We start from the raw sequence: 26,974 nt of genomic DNA, 5'->3' as shown, positions 1-26,974 counted from the left end.
AACGAATTTTATATTTATGGCCATACTTTAGACTAAATAAGAAAAAGAAGTGTCCATAATGTAGCATAAAAGATAGTTCGTGGCCATGATTTTGTCCGCATGTCATCATGATCGGATTTATAGCTCCATTCAACACAAACATTTTACTTTACCTATTCATGTGTAGCTATTTATTTATCATCGAATGGTATGTAACTAGCTTACCTTTTGATGCATTATTACCATGTTTTCGTAGCACATCCTTGTGCTTTCTTGCAATGTGCCGCTTCAGATTCCAGGATGAATATTTGCTAACTTTTACAGTCTCTCCGCACTTCCTTTTAATGTTTTCTTCCTGTCCAATCTTAACTTTGATTTTTACTTTACATTTATGTATAAGGCTTGAACTCCACAACTTATTGCTAGACGTTTTTACAGATTCTCGAACTAGCAAATTATCAAAGGGCGTTCTGGGTTCAACGAGCGGTGCTGAGCGAGCTGACTTTTTAGAAAGGCGCTTTGATGGTAATATTACCGCACCGCTCAAGGCTCCGCTCCGCTCACATGCTTTGCCCTGAAACGTCAGGTAAAGCTCCCAGGCTCTCAACTGAAGGAATACATATGCATACAAATCAAATGCTTTGGTAAAGTCTCTCAAATTAAACATTGAAGTCCATGTTGCATAAAAATAAACACTGAAGTTTGTAATTATTATGTTTTTTTTACAGTGGGTCATAATACATCATATATTTTAGTTTGTCAGTGCGTTTTGTGGTGTTAGGAAGTGTTTGCGCATTTCTGCACTAACTCAAAATGTGCGTACACCACCTCCTGAGCAGGCGTAGGATTTGAGCGTGCCGTACGCCAACATCCATATTGATAAATCTCAAAGTCACCATGGTTTTGGGTGTACGCCAGGTGTATATATATATGTGTGTGTGTGTGTGTGTGTGTGTGTGTGTGTGTGTGTGTGTGTGTGTGTGTGTATATATTTAATAACACGGTATATATATATATATATATATATATATATATATATATATATATATATATATATATATGTATGTGTATGTGTATGTGTATGTGTATGTGTATGTGTATGTGTATGTGTATGTGTATGTGTATGTGTGTATGTGTGTGTATATATGTATATATGTATATATGTGTATATGTATATGTATATATATGTGTATTTTATTTTTTTTATTTTTTTTTACATTTATTATCATAGAGAATGTTTAAATAATGCTTAAAAACAATTGTTAACAGTCTGTTGTTTTTTTAACCGCAGAAACTTGTAACTTTTTATAAATTTGTAATCCTACACATGGACCAATTCCCAGAAATCACAGAGGCTGTTTACAATTGGCATTAACATGCGTTTTCGTCGATCGGATCACAAGTGGACGACGTTAATGCCAGGTGTAAACGGTGTTCAAAATGTTTTGAACGCGTCCACTTTCGACCACATTGCTTTTGTAGTGTAAACGTACATGTGGTTGAATGTGTTCGAACAGCCACACGCGACCGCCTTCCCTCCGCCCATTTATCTAAGTTGACACAAGAGACGGATTTAAATACCAGGTGTAAACGTGATGTGTCTCTCTCGTCCACTTGTGATCCGATAGATGAAAACACATCTTAATACCAAGTGTAAACAGCCCCACAGTCATTAAATCCACTGAAGGTTGCTTTGGATAAAACTCTTAACCTGATGTTTCAATCTAATTCTACTGAATCTATTATAGATGCAGAAAGTTATCATCTCATGGATTTTAGTTTATTTTACCCTCATGTTTCTCAATGTTTTTATGATTATTCCTCAACCATCAATAATAAAGATTGAAAAATAGACACCAACCTATTTGTTCCTCAGTATCTTCATCCTTTATTCTGAATGGTTGTGGATCTGTCATCTTCTCAAGCTCCTCTTTCACCAGCATCAACATTATGTCATGAAGATTTCAGTTGTCACACATGGAGTGATTTCTCTGTGTGTTTGACTCCAGCATTTATTGGTGGATTGTTGTAGGAGGAGCTTCACTGAAGGTTTCAATCACTTTCACTCTATGGGTGTAAACTAGAAATGAAAAAAGAGACATTAAAACATTTAATGTCAGTAAAACATTCACCATCTGTTTCAGACTTTTTAATGTTTCACTTCAGAATGTTTTCTCAAGCATTAATTAGAGAATCTGAATCTATGTTTGGTGTAGACATGGGCGATTTTCCTTTTTTAATTAATTTAAATAAACGTTTTCATTTAATTTAAATCGAGTGATCAAGGTTTTGAATAGAAGTTAGTTATGCATGTCAAAGTGAAATGATTCAGACATCACCTGATTATTGCAGCAGGGTTTTCCCGCATTGAAAATGAATCAGGACCCACCCAGATTACAAAAACATTATTTTATTTATTTTATTTGATCTGTAGATGTTGTGGGAGAATTAGAAAGCACAACTTTCTCTCTTCCTCCCACTTTTACGCTCTCTGTTGCTCAGTTTTAATCTTCAAAAGCAACAGATAAAAATACAGATGACTGAAAACATGACCTAAACCTCACATAATATTTGTACTTAAATTAAAGCTCCATGTGAAACACGTCTGCACTGACAGCACAAAGTGAGCTCAGCCTGAATGAAATGATATGGCCAGAAAAAACAACAGAGAAAATATATTTAAATTACTGACAAAATCATTGACAATAATCCTTTCAAAATTTCAAATAGGTTTGCTAACGGGCGGAAAGTTTCTGGTAAATTTCCAGAAATTGTACATGAGAACTTAATCTGGGGAATGTTTAAATATTCTAAATTAGAAACTTAACAGGAATTTATGGGAATTTTTTTAAATTTGTGCAAAATGTATATAAACTATACCATATGCAAACATAAATAAATATATTGTGTTGTCATAAGCAGACATGCATGCAAGGAAATGCAGATGTTAAAAATGACGTCTTGACTGATTTAATTGTAAGTAGAACTTAAATTGATTCTGTAGTGGCACAATAACCCGTTTTAAACAGAGTGGGAAGCAATAAAATTGTGACACGCAAATCATCCTTACAGTTTGTCATTTATTCTTCATCCTTTTGAAGATTGTTTCAATATAGCAAAGAATAGTCAACAATACTGAGTCTGAATAAATATAGAAGATCATACAGTCAACCAAAAAATATGTGGGCTGGGCAAAAAAAAATTGATTTTCCGATTAATCGTTTTTTAAAACGTGGTCTAATAAAAATTGATTCTCAAAGAGCAGAATCGATTTTTTTTCTTTCATATTTATTTCCACAAACATTGAACGTAAGATTAACTTTCTAATTACTAATCTTCTTCAACGTTAGTGTTGTGGCTTTTAATTTTTTTATTAATTACCCACTTGTAAACTGCTGTTCACTGTTCTTTTTTATTAATTTAGTATTTGTATTAAATCTATACTCATTAAGTTGAATCGAGTATAAAAACCTAACCGAGAACCAGAATCGAAAATTTAATCGAGAATCGGAATCGAATCAATTTGATAGCTGGTGAATCGAAATCGAATCGATCTGGAACATTTGAATCGATACCCAGCCCTATCCTGCACTCACCCCCATGTTTCCAAAGCTACACACAGGTATTTTAACCCTACATAATTAATGATGCCTTTATTCTCCCACGGTCACATGACATAAGGTGCGTTCACACGACAAAATTTCGGGACCGTATTTACTTACAGGTGTGAGTCTGGAAGTGTCCTGTTCACACAGCAAATTAAAGACACAAATAGAACACTGCCTGTATGAACGAGCAACCGACCTCAAACCCGTATGCTAGTTGCACGCAGCGCCTGTAACCATAGTGACGGACATAAATATTTAAAAAAGTATTATTTATGCAATGGGCAAAACTTTATTGATGTAATTAACAAAAACAGCTGGCTGGTATAACGCTTACCATTGTGCAGAAAAAAATAAACAAGGGTGGTGCCTTATTAAAGTTTTAATTTCCAAAATGAATGAACATAAAATCAGTTTCAGCAACTGCACGTTTTACCAAAGCAGATATATCCAATACAAAAGTAATCATAATGACGTGTGAAGAAAATCGATCTGTTTTCGCAAGAAATTGAACTTTATTTAAAGCATTAACACAGCCAAATAGGAAGTGCGCTTACGCTCCCGCTCTGTAGGTGGCGCAGAGAGTATGGTTTACCAACTGCAGGCAAAACCAGCCTCTTAGCGCCACCTAGAGAGCGGAAGCGTAAAAGCGCACTTTATATGTTGCCAAGGTTCTGTATGGACGCTAATAATGTTGTAAATAACGTTCAATATCCTGCAAAAACCGACCGATTTGCTTCACAAGCAGAAAAAATGTCACCAGGAGTCATGAAGATTACTTTTGTATTGGATATATCTGCTTTTTGAGCTCTCAGAGTGACGCATCTTTTGCCTTGCATTATATGAATCACATATGGTTTTTTTTGCAAAATATCTTCTTTATTGCTTCACTGAAGATAAAAGGTGAGTAAATAAACAGCTAATTTTTATATCCTTTTATTATACACTTAACATTATATTAATCGTCCACTTTTAAGGTTTAAACTTTATATATCTCACTTACTGGGCTGCACATGATTTTATGCGTAATGTAATATGTTCTGTGGCGTCTATGAAGGTAAAATAATATCACATTAACCTTATGGAGCAATTCTGCTGCGTAGGTTGCAGTCATTTTCATGCACTGGAACGTTATCTTAACACAAAGAGCAACGAATGTCGTGACAGACATTGGTTGTCCAGTGCGATTCCGTTCACACTGCACAGCTTCTCTGTTAATACGGTTGTGAAACCCGTAAAGTTACGGGTGTGAGGTCGGTTTTAGAATGCCGTTGCCAAACCTGTAATTAACCAAACTGCATGTGAACGCAACCGTCTTAAGGACTCAAATACGGGTTTGACAACCGTATTATGGTACCGTGTGAACGCAGCCATACTCTTAACATGGCTCCTACAGACAGATTATTTCATTAAGAAACGCAAACACAGAATAAACATTATTATAGTTATTATAATAGTACTAGGTTTTATTAAGACATCTTATTTACTGGCTAGCTACTGTATAAACTCATTTTAGTATTTGCTAGTTAAACCGTAATACCATAGATCAAATATATTTATCCAAGTTTTATCATCAAAACTTACTTGACTTGATGTAGTCCTTGGGGTCAAATGCAAGTGTGGCTTCTGTGGAGGTCAAGGCCTGAAAAATGGAGGGGAAATAATCCCCCACCTTAAATGATATATGGAGGATTTTTTTATTTTATAAAAACGTCTCATTCTAAGGTAATAAAAACATAACGGTTCATTATAAAATGTATTTATACACCCCTGATAATATAGTTTTGTATATTATTTTGCATTTCTGTCAAGAGATCCTTCTGAAAATTACACACTGCACCTTTAAAATCATTAAATCAGTTATTTGTTATGTCATATTTAGATAAGTGTTGCACTACTTGACATTAAGTTCAATGACTAAAATATATAAGCATCAATTTATAAACCCTGCTTTGGGTTAAGAGTGTCATATGTTGTAAAATGTATTTAAATACAGACTAAATACTGTTATTTTTATATTTTTTATGAAAATATTGAGGCTTTTATCCAAAGCGACTTACAGTGCATTACAAAGTATACAGTAAATTAAAGTATGTTAAAAAAACTAATAAACTATAACTAATAACTATAAACTAATCTCTTAAAACACCATGCTTCCCTCAGCTTTTATGTTTTAGAATATAGTATTAATATATCTTTTATTAATGTATTAGGCCTACCTGCAATATTTGTAAAATGTCCCCCTAAATATATAATGTTGGCATACTCTAGCCTACACTATCTGTTGCAAATCAGCTATTCCAAAATATAGTTTACAAGAGTAACTAAACCAGACTATATGCAAGGTGAGAGAATAGTTGTCTAATTTTAATGTGTGAACAGACTAAAAATTGTACTCACAATTCATTTATTCTAATTAGTTGTCTACTCCTAGTCTGTGAGCCAGTAGGCCCATTTTCTTAAATATCTGCACATCTTTGTGGCTTTAATTTCATAATGATACAGAAGTCAAACATCAGAAATTAAGTGACAATGTGAAAATACTACTAGTCCATTTTATGGTGATCTACTTGTAAGACTACTTACATGTTGTTTATAACAAAGGCCGTTTATCTATTGCTGGGACGCTTTAAAAACGCTTTTAAAGACGCTTCTCCAGGCCCCACTACACCACTGGACACTACTTTTTCATCTTTAATCATCTCACCTAAAGGTAGAAATTCAACTAAAATTGCATTAAATCTTAATGTTTTAAACAAAATTATGCTGCAAGATTTTTGTTTATGCAAGTTTTAATCACTGTCTTGTTACCTAAAACATAACATAATTTTGAAACATGTTAGCAACTCCCAGTAACTGATACCTGGGATTGAAAACATTTTTACAAAGTGGGGGTAAATTCACACACACTGTTACAGTTAAGCCTCAGGTATACAATAATAATGAAATTAAAATAATGTAAATACTTATTCATCAAAATGGTAACTGTTAATACAATATAAGGGGAAATAACTCACAATTATCATTTTTGCTCTTGATGCATAATAGCCTACAAGGACGGTTAGATGAAGGATCATAGATGGATGAATGTGTGAATATCTATCTATTATAAGTATATAATAAGTATATAAACATAATTTGAATTAATCATTTGTGTTTAAACTAAATTTTCTAGCAGATGTTACAACAAACCCTGTTCACAATGAACCCCAACTATGAGGTAACGTTTGCACTCCTGTCACTTCCGGTGTACGAAAACGGTAGATCCCACAAACAAACTTTAAGGGGCAGTTTCCAGGACAGGGTTTATATTAATCCAGCAGTATTAGGCCCTAGTTATTTTAGGCAATTTAAGTTGTTTTACAAACATACCTTACAAAAACAACAACTCGTGTGTATCTTGAGACAAAAACAATGGCAATGATGTATTTAAACTTAACTTACGTCAGTGCAAGCTGTTTTCAGTTAAGACAACTCAAATATGCATTTTAGTCTGGGAATACACAAACCCTGTCTGAGAAACCGCACCTAAGTGTTCATTTGTAGCAGAGATGTGTGTGTTGATTGTGTAAAAAATGTTATATCTAACGCAAATATTTTTGAAAGATATAACTTAGCCAAAGCCAAAAGGCTTAGTTTGTACCCCACTCTCCCCTAACGTTACTAAATATAAAGGTAAATAAGAACTAAAATAAGAAGTGATAAATACAGATGCAGTCCTCAAGTCATTTTAAAGTTGTCTGAATAGTGGACATCTTCCGTTTTAAGTCCTCGATCTCCACAGTAAACTGGTTCATAATACATGAGTAAAAACATTTAATTATATTGGTATTAAACGTGTTGGACATTACCTCAAAGTACACAACTGTATGAATCAGATGTTGTTTATGACGCTGTCCGGACAATGAATCCCTGCTCCAGAGACAACAGTGAGTCCGGGTCAGATTTTCAACTTCATCTCTCTGCTAACGGTTAGCGTGTTAAGAAATCCTGTCTTCTGTTGACAAAACAATAAAATAATCGAAGACGAATTTATTATTGCAGTAAACACCGAAGCACTTTCACGTGGCTAAAGATATCGGGCTCTAGTGACGATCGCTTTAAACACTGATTCACGAGGCTTCAAAACCTTTACGAGTCTTTTGAATCGAATCTTCTTCTTCTGGAGTTTTATGGCGGTTGGTAACCCAACTTATGGTGCACTACCGCCACCTACTGTACTGGAGTTTGGAGCACAGACAAGCAAGGAATACACACACTAAATTATCCCATATAACCCGATTTCTTTAAGTCGTTTTATAATGGCTCTATTCTTCTGTTGCTTTAAATTACATTCCAAAAAGTTTTTAAGCCCATTTTGTTCCATTTCCTGAATAAGTGATATATATATTTTTTAATTTTCATACTGTGTTGACATAAAATATGCTCTATTGTCTGTGTTTGATAACAACGTCTGCATTTACCAGTTGCATGCTTTCCTATTTTAAAAGGGAATTATTTAGTCCAGAATGTCTGATTCGAAGACGTGAAATGATAATATCTTCTTTTCTGTTCTTAAATGCACTTCTTCCATTTCCAACAAGTAGCTGAACGCTATTAAGATGTCTGCTCTTGCTATCAATATTTCATGCATCTTGCCATTTATTACAAGTGACCTCTTTTTTACTAAGAGCCACTTGTATGTCAACATCTGCATGATTTAAGCTTGCTTAGCTAGTTTGTCAACCACTTCATTAGCCTCCACTCACACATGAGCAGGAACCCACAGAAACATAATTGGGTGGTTTCCCGGAGAGGGATTAGCTTAAATCAGGACTAGGCCTTAGTTTAATTAGGAAATATAACTAGATTTAACAATCATGCCTTACTAAAAACATTACTTGTGTGCATTTTGAGGCAAAACAAAGGACATTGATGTATTTTAAGATAGGCTATGTCAGTGCAAGTTGTTATCAGTTTGGACAGCTCTTACATTTATTTTAGTCTAGGACTTGTAACCTGTCCAGGAAACCACCCCGATAATTACTATTTCTCAATAAACTTGCAAGAATATCATATATAATATCTTGCCTAGTTGATTTTAGTCCACTTGCAAGGCTTGAAAGCAGGCGCGGAGTGGAAACAAAAAATCGAACGGAAAATTTCGTAGACCACCAACCCTCAGTGGTCAAAATAATAATAATAATAATAACCATAACCATGTATTCGTAGTAAAATTAGGGAAATACAAATCGTAATCAATCTGCAAAAAAAAATTCACAATAATAAAATCATGGCAAATTTTTCTAAGGGAGTAACTACAAAATGATACCTGTTTGAAAGATGGGGATGCGCACCTGTCAATCAGCTATTACATAACAGAGCGAGGCCAGAGACTAACGGGCTCATAAACAGGAAATAAAATATGGAATAATGTGTGCATCTTTGAATAACTGTAAGAATATTTCCTTTAAATATAATTTTTGTCATATAAAGTTTTAAGAGATAATAATGTGTTTCCACTATTATTGCTTATTTAGACTTGTTAATGCGGTTGAAAGGCTATTATAATTATGAAAGTTTTTGCTTATAAGATCTCTTCTCTTGCCGAGATTGATTGACGCACAGCATCCAGCGCAGCAGCCAATCAGCGCCCGCGATCTATGTGCATGCGAGCATCCCGCCCACAGAACTCAGTGTAGAGCCTGATCGCTGATACAGACGCAAACTTTTGCTGTTGATTTAAGGACAATTTCTTTAATGTTATGTGTGTTTGTGAGTTAATGCGAAGTAAGTGCATCTTATTTGACTTCAGTAATGACAATCCTGTGTTCTGTTTGACTTCTCTTTCTTATATTTGCAATTATAACGTGAATTGGTTGATTAAAGGGATAGTTCACTTTAAAATAAAAATTCTGTCATCATTTACTCATCCTCATGATGTTCTTAACCTGTATAAATTTCTTTTTTCTGATGAACACAAAAGAAGATTTTTTTTAGAAATGATGGTAAACACACAGCAGAAAGTGACTATTGACTTCCATGGTAGGAAAAAAATATTTTGGAAGCATTGTGATAAATGAAGAGGAAAACGTAAGCAAACAGTTGACGGTAGCCATTAAATTCCATCATATTTTTTATTCCTACTATGGACGTCTATGGTCACTTACTGCTGTGTGTTTACCATCATTTCTCAAAATATCTTCTTTTGTCAGATATTATTCTAAAAGGGAACATCTATTCCAGGGGTCTCCAACCTGTTTTCATTGGAGAGCTACTTTCTAAAAAATAAAAGTGGTCGAGAGCTAGTTGTGTCACGTTATACCTAAATTAGTGAGTTAATAGACATCGGTCTATTAACTTACTGTGATTTGAACTCTTTCCTGCCAGCATTTTTCATGTATACAAAAACATGTACAACTTTACATAGACACTATGGGGAAATGAAAGATTTATTTGACATCTTAAAAAAGTCTTGTGAAAGGTCCCCTCTAATGTATTTTTGCAATAAAATGAAATATCAAATTTAAAAACCTTGCTTGTTTTCATATAAAAAATATGAATATGTGGGTCAGGCAACATGTACACAGATTAATGCATTTATTACAAAATGAAATATGATATAAAACAAATTTCAGAAGAACTTGCCGAGATGAATCTGCCCTCGGTGGTGTACACGACACTGACTGCCCGCTGATCAACTTGAACACAAATATGCAAAATCGAAATTTTAATATAGGTCCTATCTTTACTAACTGACCACAGATTTGAGGTTTATTCATCTATATTCTCGAAAAACAGCTAAATTTTATCACACAGAAAGAGCAATATTTCGAAAATTGTGCAGGTTTTAAGCTTCATTGCTGCTGACGCAAAATGCATTCTGGGAAACTTGGCATTCGTAAGCACACACAAGTCACCTTCTTGATAAAATGAGCGGATCAAGACATCCGGGGACGTTATGTGAACTTTGCTTGATTTGAACTTGGAATTTGAGCAGTAGTACTTGGGCCACGACTGATGATGTTTCACAAGTCCACAAGTACAGAGTATACACATATTGAGAAAAGGCCTGAATCTTTTTTGCCGTACACCATTTTTGGCTTTTGTGCACTTGTAGACTTTTAGTAAGATCCTCCAGACAGTTTTATTAATAATACCTCAGCTGATTTCTAAACTTAGTTGTCATATCCACACTGTTGACACATGAATGGTTTTTATCGAGTGTGGATTCTCATGTGTGAGTTAAAGTTAGCTTTTGCTTTGAAACTCTTTTTACACTCATGGCATCTGTAAGGTCTCTCTCCAGTGTGAACCCTTGTGTGTATCTTAAGGTTACTTTCAACAGAGAAACTCTTACCACAGTGTTGACAAGTGTAAGGTTTCTCTACAGTGTGAGACCTCATGTGTCTCTTAAGTTCACATGCAGTTATAAAACTCTTTACACAGTAATGGCACACGTGTGGTTTCTCTCCAGTGTGAATTCTCATGTGTGCTTTAAGGTAACGTTTTTAAAAAAAAAACTTTCCACACTGATGACAAGTGAATGATTTCTCTCCTGTGTGAATCATCATGTGTATCTTAAGTTTACTTGTATCTGGGAAACTCTTGTCACAGTGATGGCACGCGTGTGGCTTTTCCTCACTGTGACTTTTCATGTGCCGGCTAAGGCTTGTTTGATATGTGAAACTCTTTCCACATAGTCGACACGTGTAAGGTTTCTGTCCGGTGTGAATTCTCAAATGTCTGTTAAGGACACTTGCAGTTGCAAAACTCTTTCCACACTGATGGCACACATGTGCTTTCTCTCCAGTGTGAGACCTCATGTGTATCTTAAGTTCACTTTTATATGGGAAACTCTTGTCACAATGATGGCACACGTGTGGCTTTTCCCCACTGTGAACTTTCATGTGCCGATTAAGGCCTGTTTGATATATGAAACTCTTTCCACACTGATGGTACTTGAATGCTCTCTCGCCAGTGTGAACCCTCACATGTATGTTAAGGTTCCCTTTTCTTCTGAAACTCTTTCCACACTGTTGACATGTGAAAGGTTTTTCTTCACTGTGAGTCCTCTTGTGATCTGCAGGGCGTTCATCTTCACTGAAACTATTTTCACACTTTATGTCTTCTGTCTTCAGAGTTTCTTTCTCTGAAACATTATGGTTTATTTTTACAATCTGATATTTCTCATCCACTTCAGCTTGACTCTCCTTTTTCACTTCTATCATATCTAAAATGAAGACAGTAAAGAGTTCATATTAATAAACTTGGGTGACAAAACACATTTGAGATTGTCATGTATCCATGTTATTTTTAATGTGAAGTACATTATGTCATTCTTGTAGTTTTGTGTTTAAAACCCTATAACACTTCTGGTGTTTCCAATATCCGGGCATGGGTAAAAAAGGTGAAAAGCATATTACCACCCTAGGGGGACCACGGTGGTTGCTCCCCCGTACGAAAATTGTGAAAATTCCATATTTTAAAGCATCAATCTGATGAATTTTGAGATAAATTTTAAGTTTAAGTTTAACAAACCTGTATAAGTCACTGTTTAGATCAGCGTATCAGTAAAAAAAAAACGGGACAAATCAATTGCCCGCAAAATACAGGACCTCTAGGCATATAGTGCAAAGACACATAATTGGCTGTTTAAGCCATGTGAATCTCCATTTGTTTTTTACACCTTTATTAATCTATGATACATCAGAGCCTTCCTGCATTTAAAATATGAGCATGCTTAAAGTTTTACCTCAGCTTAACACGCTACAGTCAGAAAACCCAGAGTGGATCCGGAGCGAAGAGTTTACAGAACGCTTACAGTAGAGAGAAGAACGTGCTTTCACTCCACTCCAGGCTTTGATCACATCCCAGTTAGCATAGTGACAACACTTCAAGATGCGTTGTATTCACGTCTGCGCGTGATATGTACAATAGTAAAGTCAGTGGTTTGGCCACGGTTCAGGCAAAAGGAGCCCCAACTAAGTATTGAGTGCTGTACATGCTCATCATACTTTTCATGTTCATACTTTTCAGTTGTGAAATGCTGAATTTGGGATTTTCTTAGTTGTCAGTTATAATCATAAAAATTCAAAGAAATAAATCTTTGAAATATAATCAGTTTGTGTGTAATGAATAAATACATACGTACGTACGTACATACATAATTTTAAATGTTTAAATTCAGATCAAAATTTATAAAATAGTCTTTGATATAAATTATGTCATCTATAATTTATCTATGTCTGGCTCTCTCTCAATGTTTTTTTTCCTCCTAAGCAGATTTTTTCTCCTAGGAGTTTTGTTCTCAAGCCCTAGGGAGTCAGCTGACATTGGTTTAAATTAGATCTCTCTTCTATACATTACATTATTACTAGTACAGGTTAATCTTAACACTGTACTATGTTGTTTATGTTGTCCACCGATTTTTCTGTGTTTTCTTTTTTGGTTTACATACAAATAAACGCGTCTCAAACTTGCTGTCTTTGTGAGTATCGTAGTAAACAAATGATTCACAAAATAACATGTTACTTTTAGTATGTACACTATTGCACAGAGTCATTATCAAATCTGAGTCTTTAAACCAAATTGACATCAACTTTGTGTGAACTCATGTAAATGATGCATGCATCTAATGCATTTACTGAACGTATGCACATGAATGACAATAGCCTATTTCATGTGCCTTGTTAATGGGTGCTTTGCATTTAAAGGTCACGTTCTTCCTGATACCATTTTTTAAACCCTAGTTAGTGTGTAATGTTGCTATAATAGCATAAATAATACCTGTAAAATGATAAAGCTCAAAGTTCACTGCCAGGTGATATATTTTCTTTAATAGAATTCCTCTTTAAAAGCCTACAAGGAACGGCAGGTTTGGTCTACAGCCCTCTATTTCCTGCTTTAATGACGTCAGTAAAACAGTTCATTGTAAAACTCCGCCCACATGAATACATCAGTCACCAGCTTTGGCTCAAACGGCTCTGCTAAGCTAAGCTGCTATCGAATCACAGCACACTAAACAAACTACACAATCAGAACTCGATACGTATTTCTGAAGGAGGGACTTCACATAACAAGGAAGACATCAGCCTGTTTTGAGGACAGTGAAAACAGCGCTATACAGATAAGTCAATTGTGTGAAAAATACAGCGTTTTTTTACACGTGAAACATGAACGCATGTTATATTGCCCACTATAAACAAAATCAAAGCTTCAAAATCACAGACAGAACGGGAGCTTTAAAACAGACAGTGCTTCAAAAAGTTATTACAACATGTCTTCATTTGCATCCGAGATGCAAGATCGATCATTTGCTCAATCAAAATGGATTCTGATCAAACTTCTAGACTACAAAACGTCTCACAACATTGTTTTTAGGTCTGCTCCACTTTCCTCAATAGCCAACCCATTCGCGGGTAGGGATTGTCATCAATACACCTGGATTTGCATTTAGGAGCACTCTTAGCATGAATAACAAAAATAGAAATGTCCCTTTAGATAAAAAATATATTACAGCTTGATGGCAGGCGTAAGACCATCATGAAAAGTAGGCTACTGATGTATGTAGGTAGATGGACATAGCTGTGCTGCTAACTTGCGCTGAACAGGCCTTTCGAGCTAGCCTACCCCCGAGTCTCTAACCCTTCCCCCAGCTGAGATACGGCCGGCCGGCTGTCCCCCGATTTTCAAATGTCCGTAGCTCTGGCGCCTTAGGTCCGGGGCGCGAGCCCTTCGAGTCCCTAACCCTACCCAGCTGTTAACTATACATGTTTTACTGTAATGCTTCCTGCAGTGAATTACACAACAAAGCAATAACAAAAACCTTGTAATATATAGCGCAACATTTACTTACCTGTCGAGGAGAAATCTGGCAACTTCAGCATCCCTTTAAAAGTCTTTCATTATCTCTTTCCACCTGGGAAAAGCTACCCCGATGTTTACCCTCGTTTTTTGAATTAGAAATTTGAATTTGAAAAAACCTCCATGAACTTAGCTATTTATATACCCATGTTTATGACTTACCTTCATCCTATGTATATATAAATAAGAAATTCTTCGCTTACGAGGAAATTTTACACCAGTAAGGACATATTTATGAATGAAGAAATTTATTTTAGCTAATAAAATACTTCAAATATTACACAATGTCCCTTTAACTACTATTTTTGGGTAAAAGAAAATTCTGTCCATAATAACGTGAACACAACATGAGGGTTAACTGTAGTAGAGCATTGCATGGAGATCACAGTCATTCATCTTTACCTGATGTTTCAATCTAATTCTACTGAATCTATTATAGATGCAGAAAGTTATCATCTCATGGATTTTAGTTTCTCAATGTTTTTATGATTATTCCTCAACCATCAATAATAAAGATTGAAAAATAGACACCAACCTATTTGTTCCTCTGTGTCTTTTTTATTTCTAAATAATTTTTATTTCTAATCTTCTTTTTTATTCTACATGGTTGTGAATCTGTCATCTTCTCAAGCTCCTCTTTCACCAGCATCAACATTATGTCATGAAGATTTCAGTTGTCACACATGGAGTGATTTCTCTGTGTGTTTGACTCCAGCATTTATTGGTGTATTGTTGTAGGAGGAGCTTCACTGAAGATCTCAATCACTTTCACTCTATGGGTGTGAACTAGAAATGAAAGAAGAGACATTAAAACATTTAATGTCAGTAAAACATTCACCATCTGTTTCAGACTTTTTAATGTTTCACTTCAGATTGTTTTCTCAAGCATTAATTACAGAATCTGAATCTATGTTTGGTGTAGACCTGGGGGATTTGAATAAACTTTTTATTTTTATTTAGATTAAGCGATCAAGGTTTTGAATAAAAGTTATTATCGCATGTCAAAGTGAAATGATTCAGATATCATCTGATTATTGCAGCAGGGTTTTCCTGCATTGAAAATGAATCTGGACCCAGCCAGATGCAAGATTTTTATTTATCCAAGTTTTAATCATGGTCTTTTCACCTAAAACAATTTTGAAACATGTTAGCAAATCCTAATAACTGATAGCTGGGATTGAATTTTTTTTTTACAAAGTGGGGTTAGTTGTCACAGTGTTACAATTAAAGGGACACTTCACCCATTTGCATAAAGCTTTGTATAGTTAGAACCCCAGTCATGTTTTTGAATGGTCATGCATCATTTCCTCAGTTGCCGCTGAGACAGGAGAAATACAGATTTCAGTGTTGCACTTCCTTCTTTCAATGATGTAAAAATCATAATTTTGCATCACCAAATTTTAAATGTATCTTACATTTCGACTACAAATATGACACTGTTATGTAGAGAACGCTGAGAGGTAAGGGAAGAGCAGGAAGACTCAGTACAACTTCGTAGAATAAGGGTGACCCAGGGTGATTTATTGAAGCAAAAATGTCTTCAGAGTTAAGTTCAAGAGTAAGACAACAAAGTTATCAAAAAAAAAACAATAAAAAAAACAAACAAATCAAATGCTGATAGCAGCAAAACCTGACCGGTGCTACATTATTGCTAGCAACACACCATACAGGCCTCATGTGTCTCTCGGCAGACTCTCGTCATCACAGACACACTTCACTTGACACAATTTCTACGGGTGAAATGCTCCTTTAAGCCTCATGTACACAATGATAATGAAATAAAAATGATGTAAATACTATTCAATAATAACTGTTAATAAAATATCAGGAGGAAATAACTCCGTTTAAAAAATCTATCTACAGTGAGGAAAATAAGTATTTGAACACCCTGCTATTTTGCAAGTTCTCTCACTTAGAAATCATGGAGGGTCTGAAATTTTCATCGTAGGTGCTTGTCCACTGTGAGAGACACCAAAACTCACAATGTATGATTGTTTAACTATTTATTTGTATGATACAGCTGAAAATAAGCATTTGAACACCTGTCTATCAGCTAGAATTCTGACCCTCAAGTACCTGTTAGTCTGCCTTTAAAATGTCCACCTCCACTCTATTTATTATCCTAAATTAGATGCACCTGTTTGAGGTTGTTAGCTGCATAAAGACACCTGTCCACCGCATACAATCTGTAAGAATCCAACTGCTAACATGGCCAAAACCAAAGAGCTGTCCAAAGAGACTAGAGACAAACTTGTACACCTTCACAAGACTGGAAAGGGCTACGGGGAAATTGCCAAGCAGCTTGGTGAAAAAAAGGTCCACTGTTGGAGCGATCATTAGAAAATGGAAGAAGCTAAACATGACTGTCAATCTCCCTCGGACTGGGGCTCCATGCAAGATCTCACCTCGTGGGGTCTCAATGATCCTAAGAAAGGTGAGAAATCAGCCCAGAACTACACGGGAGGAGCTGGTCAATGACCTGAAAATTAAGACGTCATGGTTTGAAATCATGCATGGCACAGAAGGTTCCCCTGTTTAAATCAGCACATGTTCAGGCCCATCTTAAGTTTGCCAATGACCATTTGGAAGATCCAGAGGAGTCATGGGAGAAAGTCATGTGGTCAGATGAGACCAAAATAGAACTTTTTGGTCATAATTCCACTAAACGTGTTTGGAGGAAGAAGAATGATGAGTACCATCCCAAGAACACCATCGCTACTGTGAATCATGGGGGTTGTAGCATCATGCTTTGGGGGTGTTTTTGTGCACATGGGAGAGGGCGACTGCACTGTATAAAGGAGAGGATGACCGGGGCCATGTTTTGCGAGATTTTGGGGAACAACCTCCTTCCCTCAGTTAGAGCATTGAAGATGGGTCGAGGCTGGGTCTTCCAACATGACAATGACCCGAAGCACACAGCTAGGATAACCAAGGAGTGGCTCTGTAAGAAGCATACCCAGGTGAAAAAGTAGTACACTTCCATAGTGTACTTAAAGTGCTTTATTTTCGCACACTAATTTTGTACTTAATATACTAAAAATTCATCTTTAGTACTTCTTAAGATGTTCTTAAAATCATCTAAGTGTACTTCACTGTGCTATTTTGAGACACCATGAATATGAACTAAAATGCATTTTTAACATACTATCTCTGTATTAAAAAATGTATTTACTTAACACTTGATTTAAACTTGAACTCAACTTTCATACAAAGATGGGTTCAAGTTTACTAAAAGTGGTATCTAAATACATTTTTTAAATACATTTTTAGCACATTTTAGTTCATATTTATGGTGTCTCAAAATAGCACAGTGAAGTACACTTAGATGATTTTAAGAACATCTTAAGAAGTACTAAAGATGAATTTTTAGTATATTAAGTACAAAATTAGTGTGCGAAAATAAAGCACTTTAAGTACACTATGGAAGTGTACTACTTTTTCACCTGGGTATCAAGGTTCTGGCGTGGCCTAGCCAGTCTCCAGACCTTAACCCAATAGATAATCTTTGGAGGGAGCTCAAATTCCTTGTTTCTCAGCGACAGGCCAAAAACCTGACTGATCTAGAGACTGGGCCAAAATCCCTCCTGCAGTGTGTGCAAACCTGGTGAAAAACTACAGGAAACGTTTGACCGCTGTCATTACAAACAAAGGCTACAGTACCAAATATTAACATTAATTTTCTCAGGTGTTCAAATACTTTTTTTGCAGCTGTATCATACAAATAAATCGTTTTAAAAATCAGACATTGTGATTTCTGTTTTTTTTTTTAGATTATGTCTGTCACAATGTTTAACTCTAGGGGAGAAGGAAAATTAGCATATTTTCAAAAAAAGTGGAATGTCCCTTATATATTTTTGTAAAATGGTAAATGGACTGCATTTATATAGCGCTTTCAACAGACTCATGGCCATCCAAAGCGCTTTACAAGTTGTCTCACATTCACCCATTCACTCACTCATTCAAACATACACCGACGGTGGTGTCAGCCATGCAATATATAAAATGTAAATATATATTAAATGCAAAAACCTTGCTTGTTTTCATTTAGAAAATATGAACATGTGGTTCAGGCAACACAAGCATTCCGAGTGGCAACCTTCCTATCTCTCTGATGAAGCCAATATGGAAGTGATTTAAACTGCATTTCATTGACTGGCCACTAGAGGTTGGCTCCAAAAGGGGGTCAATCCTATCAATAGACCCTCATGGTAAAATGGCCAACTTTAGAGCAAAAAAAATATGTTGACAGCCTGATACAAATATTTGTTTTGGGTCTGTATATCTAATTTTGCCCTTCATGACAACTACTTGAGTGGCAGTTGAACAGACACTATTGTCACTGTTAGTCGAGCTAGGTGGGCATGGTTTTAGCAACCAGTCACTTCAGCTTCACCCAGGTCATGCCTCTTTACACGAGTGAAGAGCAGTGATGCACGGCCAAGATGGTGATGACAGGCACCGCCTACAATTGGCTTCAAAAACGATCTTCAGAACACTATGGGTGACGGCGTCACGGATACTACATGGATCTTTTTTTACAATCTATGGTGCATACGCTGGTTAGCTTTAATGTTCTTTATTAAAAAATAAAATATGATATAAAACACAACCATTCATTTTAAAAGTACAAAACTTTTGCACAACATGAAGTTAACACAAGAAAAAATCTAGTTCAAGTACAAAGGCAGTAATTCATTGTTAAGATTCTATAGAAAATATATGTGATTTAAGTTATGAAAATGTACATCAGTTAAAATGATAATAACAAATAACAGACTTAATATGAATAATTAAGAGAAATAAACTGAGACTAAAAAATGCCAGTTAGATATATCCAAAGGGAATATTTCATGTTTGATCATCAGACACTGAAGGGCAGAGCCGCTGCACTGAGCTAGTGGCACATTTTAGAAGGACTTGACAAAATAAGGCTGCCCTCGGCGGTGTACACAGCGCTGACTGCCTGATAATCACCTTGATCTCAAATATCCAAATCTTTTAATATAGGCACAATATTTAATAACTGACCACACATTTAAAGTTAATTCATCCATATTCTTGACTAAACAGCTAAATTTTATGACACAAAAAAAAAAGGAGTAATATTTCAAACATTTTGAAGGTTTTAAGCTTCATTGCCGCTGACGCAAAATGCATTCTGGGAAACTTGGCTATCATAAGTCCACACAAGTCACCTCCTGATGCATCCTCGATAAAATGAGCAGATCAAGAACACATCTGGGCATGTTATTTGAACTTGGCACGATGCAAAGTTGGAATTGGAGCAGTATTGGGGCTGCGACTACAGATTTTACAAGTCTACAAGAACACAAGTACAGACATCTTGGGAATTTGTGCGCATGTAGACGTTTAGTAAGGATCCTACGCACAGTTTTATTAAGACCCCAGCTGATTTCTAAGCTTTGTTGTCATATCCACACTGTTGACACATGAATGGTTTCTATCGAGTGTGGATTCTCATGTGTGTGTTAAGGGCACCCTTTACTGTAAAACTCTTTCCACAGTGTTGACAAGTGAATGGTTTCTCTCCAGTGTGAATTCTCACATGTGCATTAAGGTGAGCTTTCATTGTAAAACCCTTTTCACAGTGTTGACAAGTGAATGGTTTTCCTTCAGTGTGAACTTTCATGTGTATCTTAAGATTGTTTTCACTTATATAACTTTTTTCACACTGATAGCATATGTAAGGTTTCTCTCCAGTGTGTCTTCTCATGTGAGTCTCAAGTCCACGTTTATCTATGAAACTCTTTTCACACTGAAGACATGCGTGAGGTTTCTTTTCACTGTGAGTTATCATGTGTCTCTTAAGATGACGCTTCATACTGAAACACTTTCCACACTGAAGACACACGTGAGGCTTCTCTGCTTTGTGAACTTTCATGTGTGTTATCAGGTTACTTTTGCTTCTGAAACATTTTTCACACTCATGGCATCTGTAAGGTTTCTCTCCAGTGTGAATTCTTGCATGTATTTTAAGGTAACTTTCAGCAGAGAAACTCTTTCCACACTGAGGACAAGTGTAAGGTTTCTCTCCAGTGTGAGTCATCATGTGTCTCTTAAGTTTACCTGCAGTTATAAAACTCTTTTCACAGTGATGGCACAGATGTGGTTTCTCTCCGGTGTGAGACCGCATGTGTACCTTAAGTTCAGCTGCAGTTATAAAACTCTTTCCACACTCTTGGCACACAAATAGTTTCTCTCCAGTGTGAATTCTTGCATGTATCGTAAGGGTACTTTCAACAGAGAAACTCTTTCCACATTGATGACAAGTGTAAGGTTTCTCTCCAGTGTGAATCCTCGCGTGTACCTTAAGGTTACTTTCAACAGAGAAACTCTTTCCACATTGTTGACAAGTGTAAGGTTTCTCTCCAGTGTGAACTCTTGCATGTATTTTAAGGTAACTTTCAATAGAGAAACTCTTTCCACACAGATGACATGTGTAAGGTTTCTCTCCAGTGTGAGTCCTCAAATGTTTCTTAAGGTCACCTGCATTTATAAACCTCTTTCCACACTGATGGCACACGTGTCGTTTTTCTCCAGTGTGAATCCTCATGTGTGCTTTAAGGTAATCTTTTGTTCTGAAACTCTTTCCACATTGTTGACAAGTGTAAGGTTTCTTCTCACTGCGAGTTCTCTTGTGATCTTCAGGGCGTTCATCTTCTCTGAAACTATTTTCACACTTTATGTCTTCTGTCTTCAGAGTTTCTTTCTGTGAAACATTCTGGTTTATTTTTACAATCTGATGTTTCTCATCTACTTCAGCCTGACTCTCCTCTTTCACTTCCATCATATCTAAAATAAAGACAGTAAATAGTTGATATTGATAAATCAGAGTGACAAAACACATTTGAGATGTCATGTATCCATGATATTTTGAATGTGAAGTACATTATGTTTTTTCTATTGTCAATTTCTGCTCTTGTAGTTTAACTCTTGTGTTGTGTTCAAAACCCTATAACACTTCTGGTGTTTCCAATATCACCAAACATTGGATTCTATCTTTTGGTCAGCTTGTTTTCTTTCAGTTAGTACTGGTTTTGTATTTCTGTTTTGAACTAATTAATTATAGGCCTCATTAATCTGAGTTTATGCACCTCAATATTTTAATGAAAACAGCATTATCTGTGAATAATTTTGGTAATCTTAAAGCTGCAGTCGGGAACTCTGGAGAATTGAGCTGATTTCAAATGTTTACAATTTCATGCCCCTCCCTCACTACCACAGAGCAACTTCCCTTCAAGCTCGTCCTCGTCAGTGCGTGTGCACCAGTATTATTGTGAATGCATACTTATTTAGCATGAATACTTAGATTACTTACATAACACTCAGAAATACAATAAATGTTTGATAAAGCACAATTACCTGTCGAGAAGAAATGTGGCAAGCTCTGCATCCAGCTTGAAACCTTTAAAATCTCGTAGATTCCTCCACATTTCATTTCTATTTGAGCATAGTGTTGGTTTCAGTGAATATGATCAAAAAATATTATCAAAAAACGTTGCAAATTTTACATGATTTCAACGTAGGGTGGAAGAAGGTGCATAGTATTTTTCTTTAACTCATCTTGTAAATATACTTATGCCGCAATAGTTAGCCTGTCTGGAATAGACCATTATCTGTCTGGAATTATCCCTATGCCCTAAGCCCATCGAAGATCAGCAGTTAACATACACTTGAAATAAAGCAATGAAAAGAATACTTTTCTCTGGATTGGTTTACGTGTCTCTTCTCTCCCATTAAAAGGGATGCAAAAACACAGTTTGGAACTACAGGTAAGGATAATGGCTCTTATATTGGGACAGTTGATCATTTATTTTCACGTGATGTAACTATTAAAACATGTTATGATAAATCACCACTGATATTTATAAGCAGCACGCAAAAACATCTCTGACTTATAAAAAGTGGTTACAATATAAAACACTTAATCCGTTTTATGTTGTACTGACAGAAATAAAGTCCAGTAATAAAGCAAGTGCTCACAGCGCGTTAAGATTAAATGGAAAAGCAATAGTATATAAATATAGTTTTATTAACTTTTACCTCGTGCCAGGGACGTGCACAGGGGGGTTGCTCAGGTTGCCCGGGCAACTGCCCATATGCCCTTCTCGACTCAAGTTGCCCTTCCGAGGTGGAAAAAATAAATTGTACTTTTACTTCGTTTACACTATGCAGCGTTCCTTCGTTACTGTATTTTAATTAATTACGAAATTTGTATTTTATTTTTAAATTGCTATCTTGTGTTTCTGGCGCATTCGCGAATTAATGACTCGTTTGAGTCGATTCCTTACGTTGACACATTAATGGTTTCTATTGAGTGTGAATTCTCACGTGTGCATTAAGGTGAGCTTTCATTGTAAAACCCCTTTCACAATGTTGACATGTGAACGGTTTTCCTTCAGTGTGAACTTTCATGTGTGTCTTAAGATTTTTTTCACTTGTATAACTTTTTCCACACTGATAGCATTTGTAAGGTTTATCTCCAGTGTGACTTCTCATGTGAGCCTCAAGTCCACGTTTATCTATGAAACTCTTTTCACACTGAAGACATGCGTGAGGTTTCTTTTCACTGTGAGTTATCATGTGTTTCTTAAGATAACGCTCCATACTGAAACTCTTTCCACACTGAAGACACGTGTAAAGTTTCTCTGCTTTGTGAATTTTCATGTGTCTTATCAGGTTACTTTTTCTGCTGAAACATTTTTCACACTCATGGCATGTGTAAGGTTTCTCTCCAGTGTGAAGTCTTGCATGAATCTTAAGGTTACTTTCAACAGAGAAACTCTTTCCACACTGAAAACAATAGTAAGGTTTCTCTCCAGTGTGAGACCTCATGTGTTTTTTAAGTTCAGCTGCAGTTATAAAACTCTTTCCACACTCTTGGCACACAAATGGTTTCTCTCCTGTGTGAATCCTTGAGTGTACCTTAAAGTTACTTTCAGAAGAGAAACTCTTTCCACATTGTTGACAAGTGTAAGATTTTTCTCCACTGTGAATTCTTTCATGTATTTTAAGGTTACTTCAGCAGAGAAACTCTTTCCACACGGTTGACAAGTGTAAGGTTTCTCTCCAGTGTGAATTCTTGCATGTATTTTAAGGTTACTTTCAGTAGAGAAACTCTTTCCACACAGATGACAAGTGTAAGGTTTCTCTCCGGTGTGAATTCTTGCATGTATTTTATGGTTACTTTCAGTAGAGAAACTCTTTCCACATTGATAACAAGTGTAAGGTTTCTCTCCGGTGTGACTTCTCAAATGTATCTTAAGTCTACCTGCAGTTATAAAACGCTTTTCACAGTGATGGCACAGATGTGGTTTCTCTCTGGTGTGAGACCGCATGTGTATCTTAAGTTCAGTTGCAGTTATAAAACTCTTTCCACACTCTTGGCACACAAATGGTTTCTCTCCAGTGTGAATTCTTGCATGTATCGTAAGGTTCCTTTCAATAGAGAAACTTTTTCCACATTGTTGACAAGCGTAAGGTTTCTCTCCAGTGTGAGACCTAATGTGTATCTTAAGGTTAACTGCAGTTGTAAAACTCTTTCCACACTGATGGCACACGTGTCGTTTCTCTCCAGTGTGAATCCTCGCGTGTACCTTAAGGTTACTTTCAACAGAGAAACTCTTTCCACATTGTTGACAAGTGTAAGGTTTCTCTCCAGTGTGAATTCTTGCATGGATCTTAAGGTTACTTTCAACAGAGAAACTCTTTCCACATTGATGACAAGTGTAAGGTTTCTCTCCAGTGTGAACTCTTGCATGTATTTTAAGGTAACTTTCAATAGAGAAACTTTTTCCACATTGTTGACAAGCGTAAGGTTTCTCTCCAGTGTGAGACCTAATGTGTATCTTAAGGTTAACTGCAGTTGTAAAACTCTTTCCACACTGATGGCACACGTGTCGTTTCTCTCCAGTGTGAACTCTTGCATGTATTTTAAGGTAACTTTCAATAGAGAAACTTTTTCCACATTGATGACAAGTGTAAGGTTTCTCTCCAGTGTGAGACCTAATGTGTATCTTAAGGTTAACTGCAGTTGTAAAACTCTTTCCACACTGATGGCACACGTGTCGTTTCTCTCCAGTGTGAACTCTTGCATGTATTTTAAGGTAACTTTCAATAGAGAAACTTTTTCCACATTGATGACAAGTGTAAGGTTTCTCTCCAGTGTGAGACCTAATGTGTATCTTAAGGTTAACTGCAGTTGTAAAACTCTTTCCACAGTGATGGCACACGTGTCGTTTTTCTCCAGTGTGAATCCTCATGTGTTCTTTAAGGTTATCTTTTCTTCTAAAACTCTTTCCACACTGTTGACATGTGAAAGGTTTCTCTCCAGTGTGAATCCTCACATGTATGTTAAGGTTATCTTTTCTTCTGAAACTCTTTCCAAACTGTTGACATGTGAAAGGTTTCTCCTCAATGTGAGTCCTCTTGTGATCTGCAGGGCGTTCATCTTCACTGAAACTATTTTCAGACTTTATGTCTTCTGTCTTCAAAGTTTCTTTCAGTGAAACATTATGGTTTATTTTTACAATCTGATGTTTCTCATCCACTTCAGCTTGACTCTCCTCTTTCACTTCCATCATATCTAAAATGAAGACAGTAAATAGTTCATATTGATAAACCAGAGTGACAAAACACATTTGAGATTGTCATGTATCCATGTTATTTTTAATGTAAAGTACATTATGTCATTTCTATTGTCAATTTCTGTTCTTGTAGTTTAACTCTTGTGCTGTGTTCAAAACCCCATAACACTTCTGGTGTTTCCAATTAGGGGTGTGATGGTTATTATATAAAGTGAGACCGATGTTTATAGTTGAACACCATCATTAGAACTCTATTATTGCCAAAACCGTGTTATTAAAAAATATATATATATATATATATATATATATATATATATATATATATATATATATATATATATATATATAAGGGTGAATGACGGATAAGGAGGGTGAATGACGGATAAGGATTTAAAATGTAAAAAAAGGGGGAAAAAATAAAATTTTTAGAACTTTCTATACTTATTAGAGTGTTGTGTATGTAATGCAATTACATGTACACAATTAAAAAATGTAATTTTTTTGGTGAATCAGATCTTTTTCCCCATGAAAATGTAATTCCTGGGTAACGTAATGAATTCTTAAATAAATTAAACTTCATATACAAATTGGCATATATAAATGTACTGATATCCATAATTGGAGCTCAACAAACAATTATTGCTTAGAAAACCACATTTTAAACACAATGAGTATAATCAATTTGGGATTTCATATAGACATGGGCTCATTTTTCGCTGCTGATAACTCAAAATTCAGAACAATTTTATTTTTAAAGCTGGAAAATGTTTAAAAATGAATTCCAATCAAGTAAATAAGACTTGTTTTATCATTAACTCAACAAAAAACAGAATTGTGTAACCGAATACACAAATATGTGTTAAATTAATTGCCTGTGTCATTGTTAGCCGGAATGACATGCTGTTAGACGGAAGGACATTCTGCAGTTTCTTTTAGGATTACCATAAAAACCATCTTCAGTAGGCATTTTTCTTTCCAACACTCAAACTTAAAACAAAGTAAAAGACACTGACAAGTACACACAATAATAATGAGTATTAGATGCAGGTTGTAATCACATCAATTTCCTTACAATCATATTTTCTAAATATTACAGTAAATCTGTAAAATTATAATGCTTCATAAACAATGCTGGTTACTGACACATTATCATTCCACTGAGTCATCACTATAATACCTTGCTTTCTTTCTTTCAAGATACTCAGCCCTAGCTTTTGCATCTGTGTGGCTCTGTCTAATAAAGAGAGGCATAGATGGTTCAGAGGCATCTGTAAGGACAGAATTGACCTTAGAACATCAAAAGCTATACTAAAGCTTTAATAAAGTGTTGATATATTAATAAATAGGATTACATTATTCATGATTTGACCATTAACAAACAAACATTAAAAAAACATAAAATTAACTAAATAATGTTAATGTTAATAATATAACTATAATAACTATGCCTAAAAGTTTACAAATGTTAATTAAAAACTAGATTGTTATGCATATGTCATTCTGGATAACGGATGACACGTCCTGGCTAACAGAGTTTTTTTGTTATCCAAGAATGACAAATTGTTATCCAGGAATGACAAAACAAATATTTTTTCTTTATAATCAGGCACTAACTTAACCACCTATGGAAAACTACAACTTCTATCACTATCACTATACAGCTATCACTACTTAAGGTGATCTTTTAGATTAAATAGATAGTTTTTTAATATAAAAACATTATAAATTTTTTATTTGTGTTATCCGAAAGGACACATGATATTACTACAAAGTGCACCAGTGACCGAAAAGGTCAAAATATCAACATTTTAAGAGACGCTTACTGACATTTGCACATGTTCTGGTGCTCCTTCAGGGTCTTCTTTTTGATACAATATTGTGTCATGGGGGTGGGCGATATCTCGATATTCAACCTATATCGATATATTTTTAAAACCT

The 26,974-nt window shown here is 35.6% G+C and overlaps 1 protein-coding gene and 2 pseudogenes across 1 annotated transcript; all 3 read right to left on the bottom strand.

Moving 5' to 3' along the window:
- Positions 1 to 10,257: 10,257 nt before the first annotated feature.
- Positions 10,258 to 11,794, bottom strand: LOC135768463 (uncharacterized; annotated as a pseudogene).
- A 7,130-nt stretch (positions 11,795 to 18,924) lies between these two features.
- Positions 18,925 to 21,309, bottom strand: LOC135768954 (uncharacterized). Its single transcript, XM_065278319.1, has one exon. It carries the CDS (start codon positions 21,307 to 21,309, stop codon positions 19,891 to 19,893), a length of 1,419 nt encoding a protein of 472 aa, XP_065134391.1. The 3' UTR covers positions 18,925 to 19,890.
- A 29-nt stretch (positions 21,310 to 21,338) lies between these two features.
- On the bottom strand, positions 21,339 to 25,033 carry LOC141279810 (uncharacterized; annotated as a pseudogene).
- Positions 25,034 to 26,974: the final 1,941 nt, after the last annotated feature.

This window comes from Paramisgurnus dabryanus, chromosome 3 (genome assembly GCF_030506205.2).
Source record: "Paramisgurnus dabryanus chromosome 3, PD_genome_1.1, whole genome shotgun sequence".
Taxonomy (NCBI): Eukaryota; Metazoa; Chordata; class Actinopteri; order Cypriniformes; family Cobitidae; genus Paramisgurnus; species Paramisgurnus dabryanus.
The sequence above is the reverse complement of the archived record's forward strand: the minus strand, read 5'-3'. Positions and strand labels throughout refer to the sequence as shown.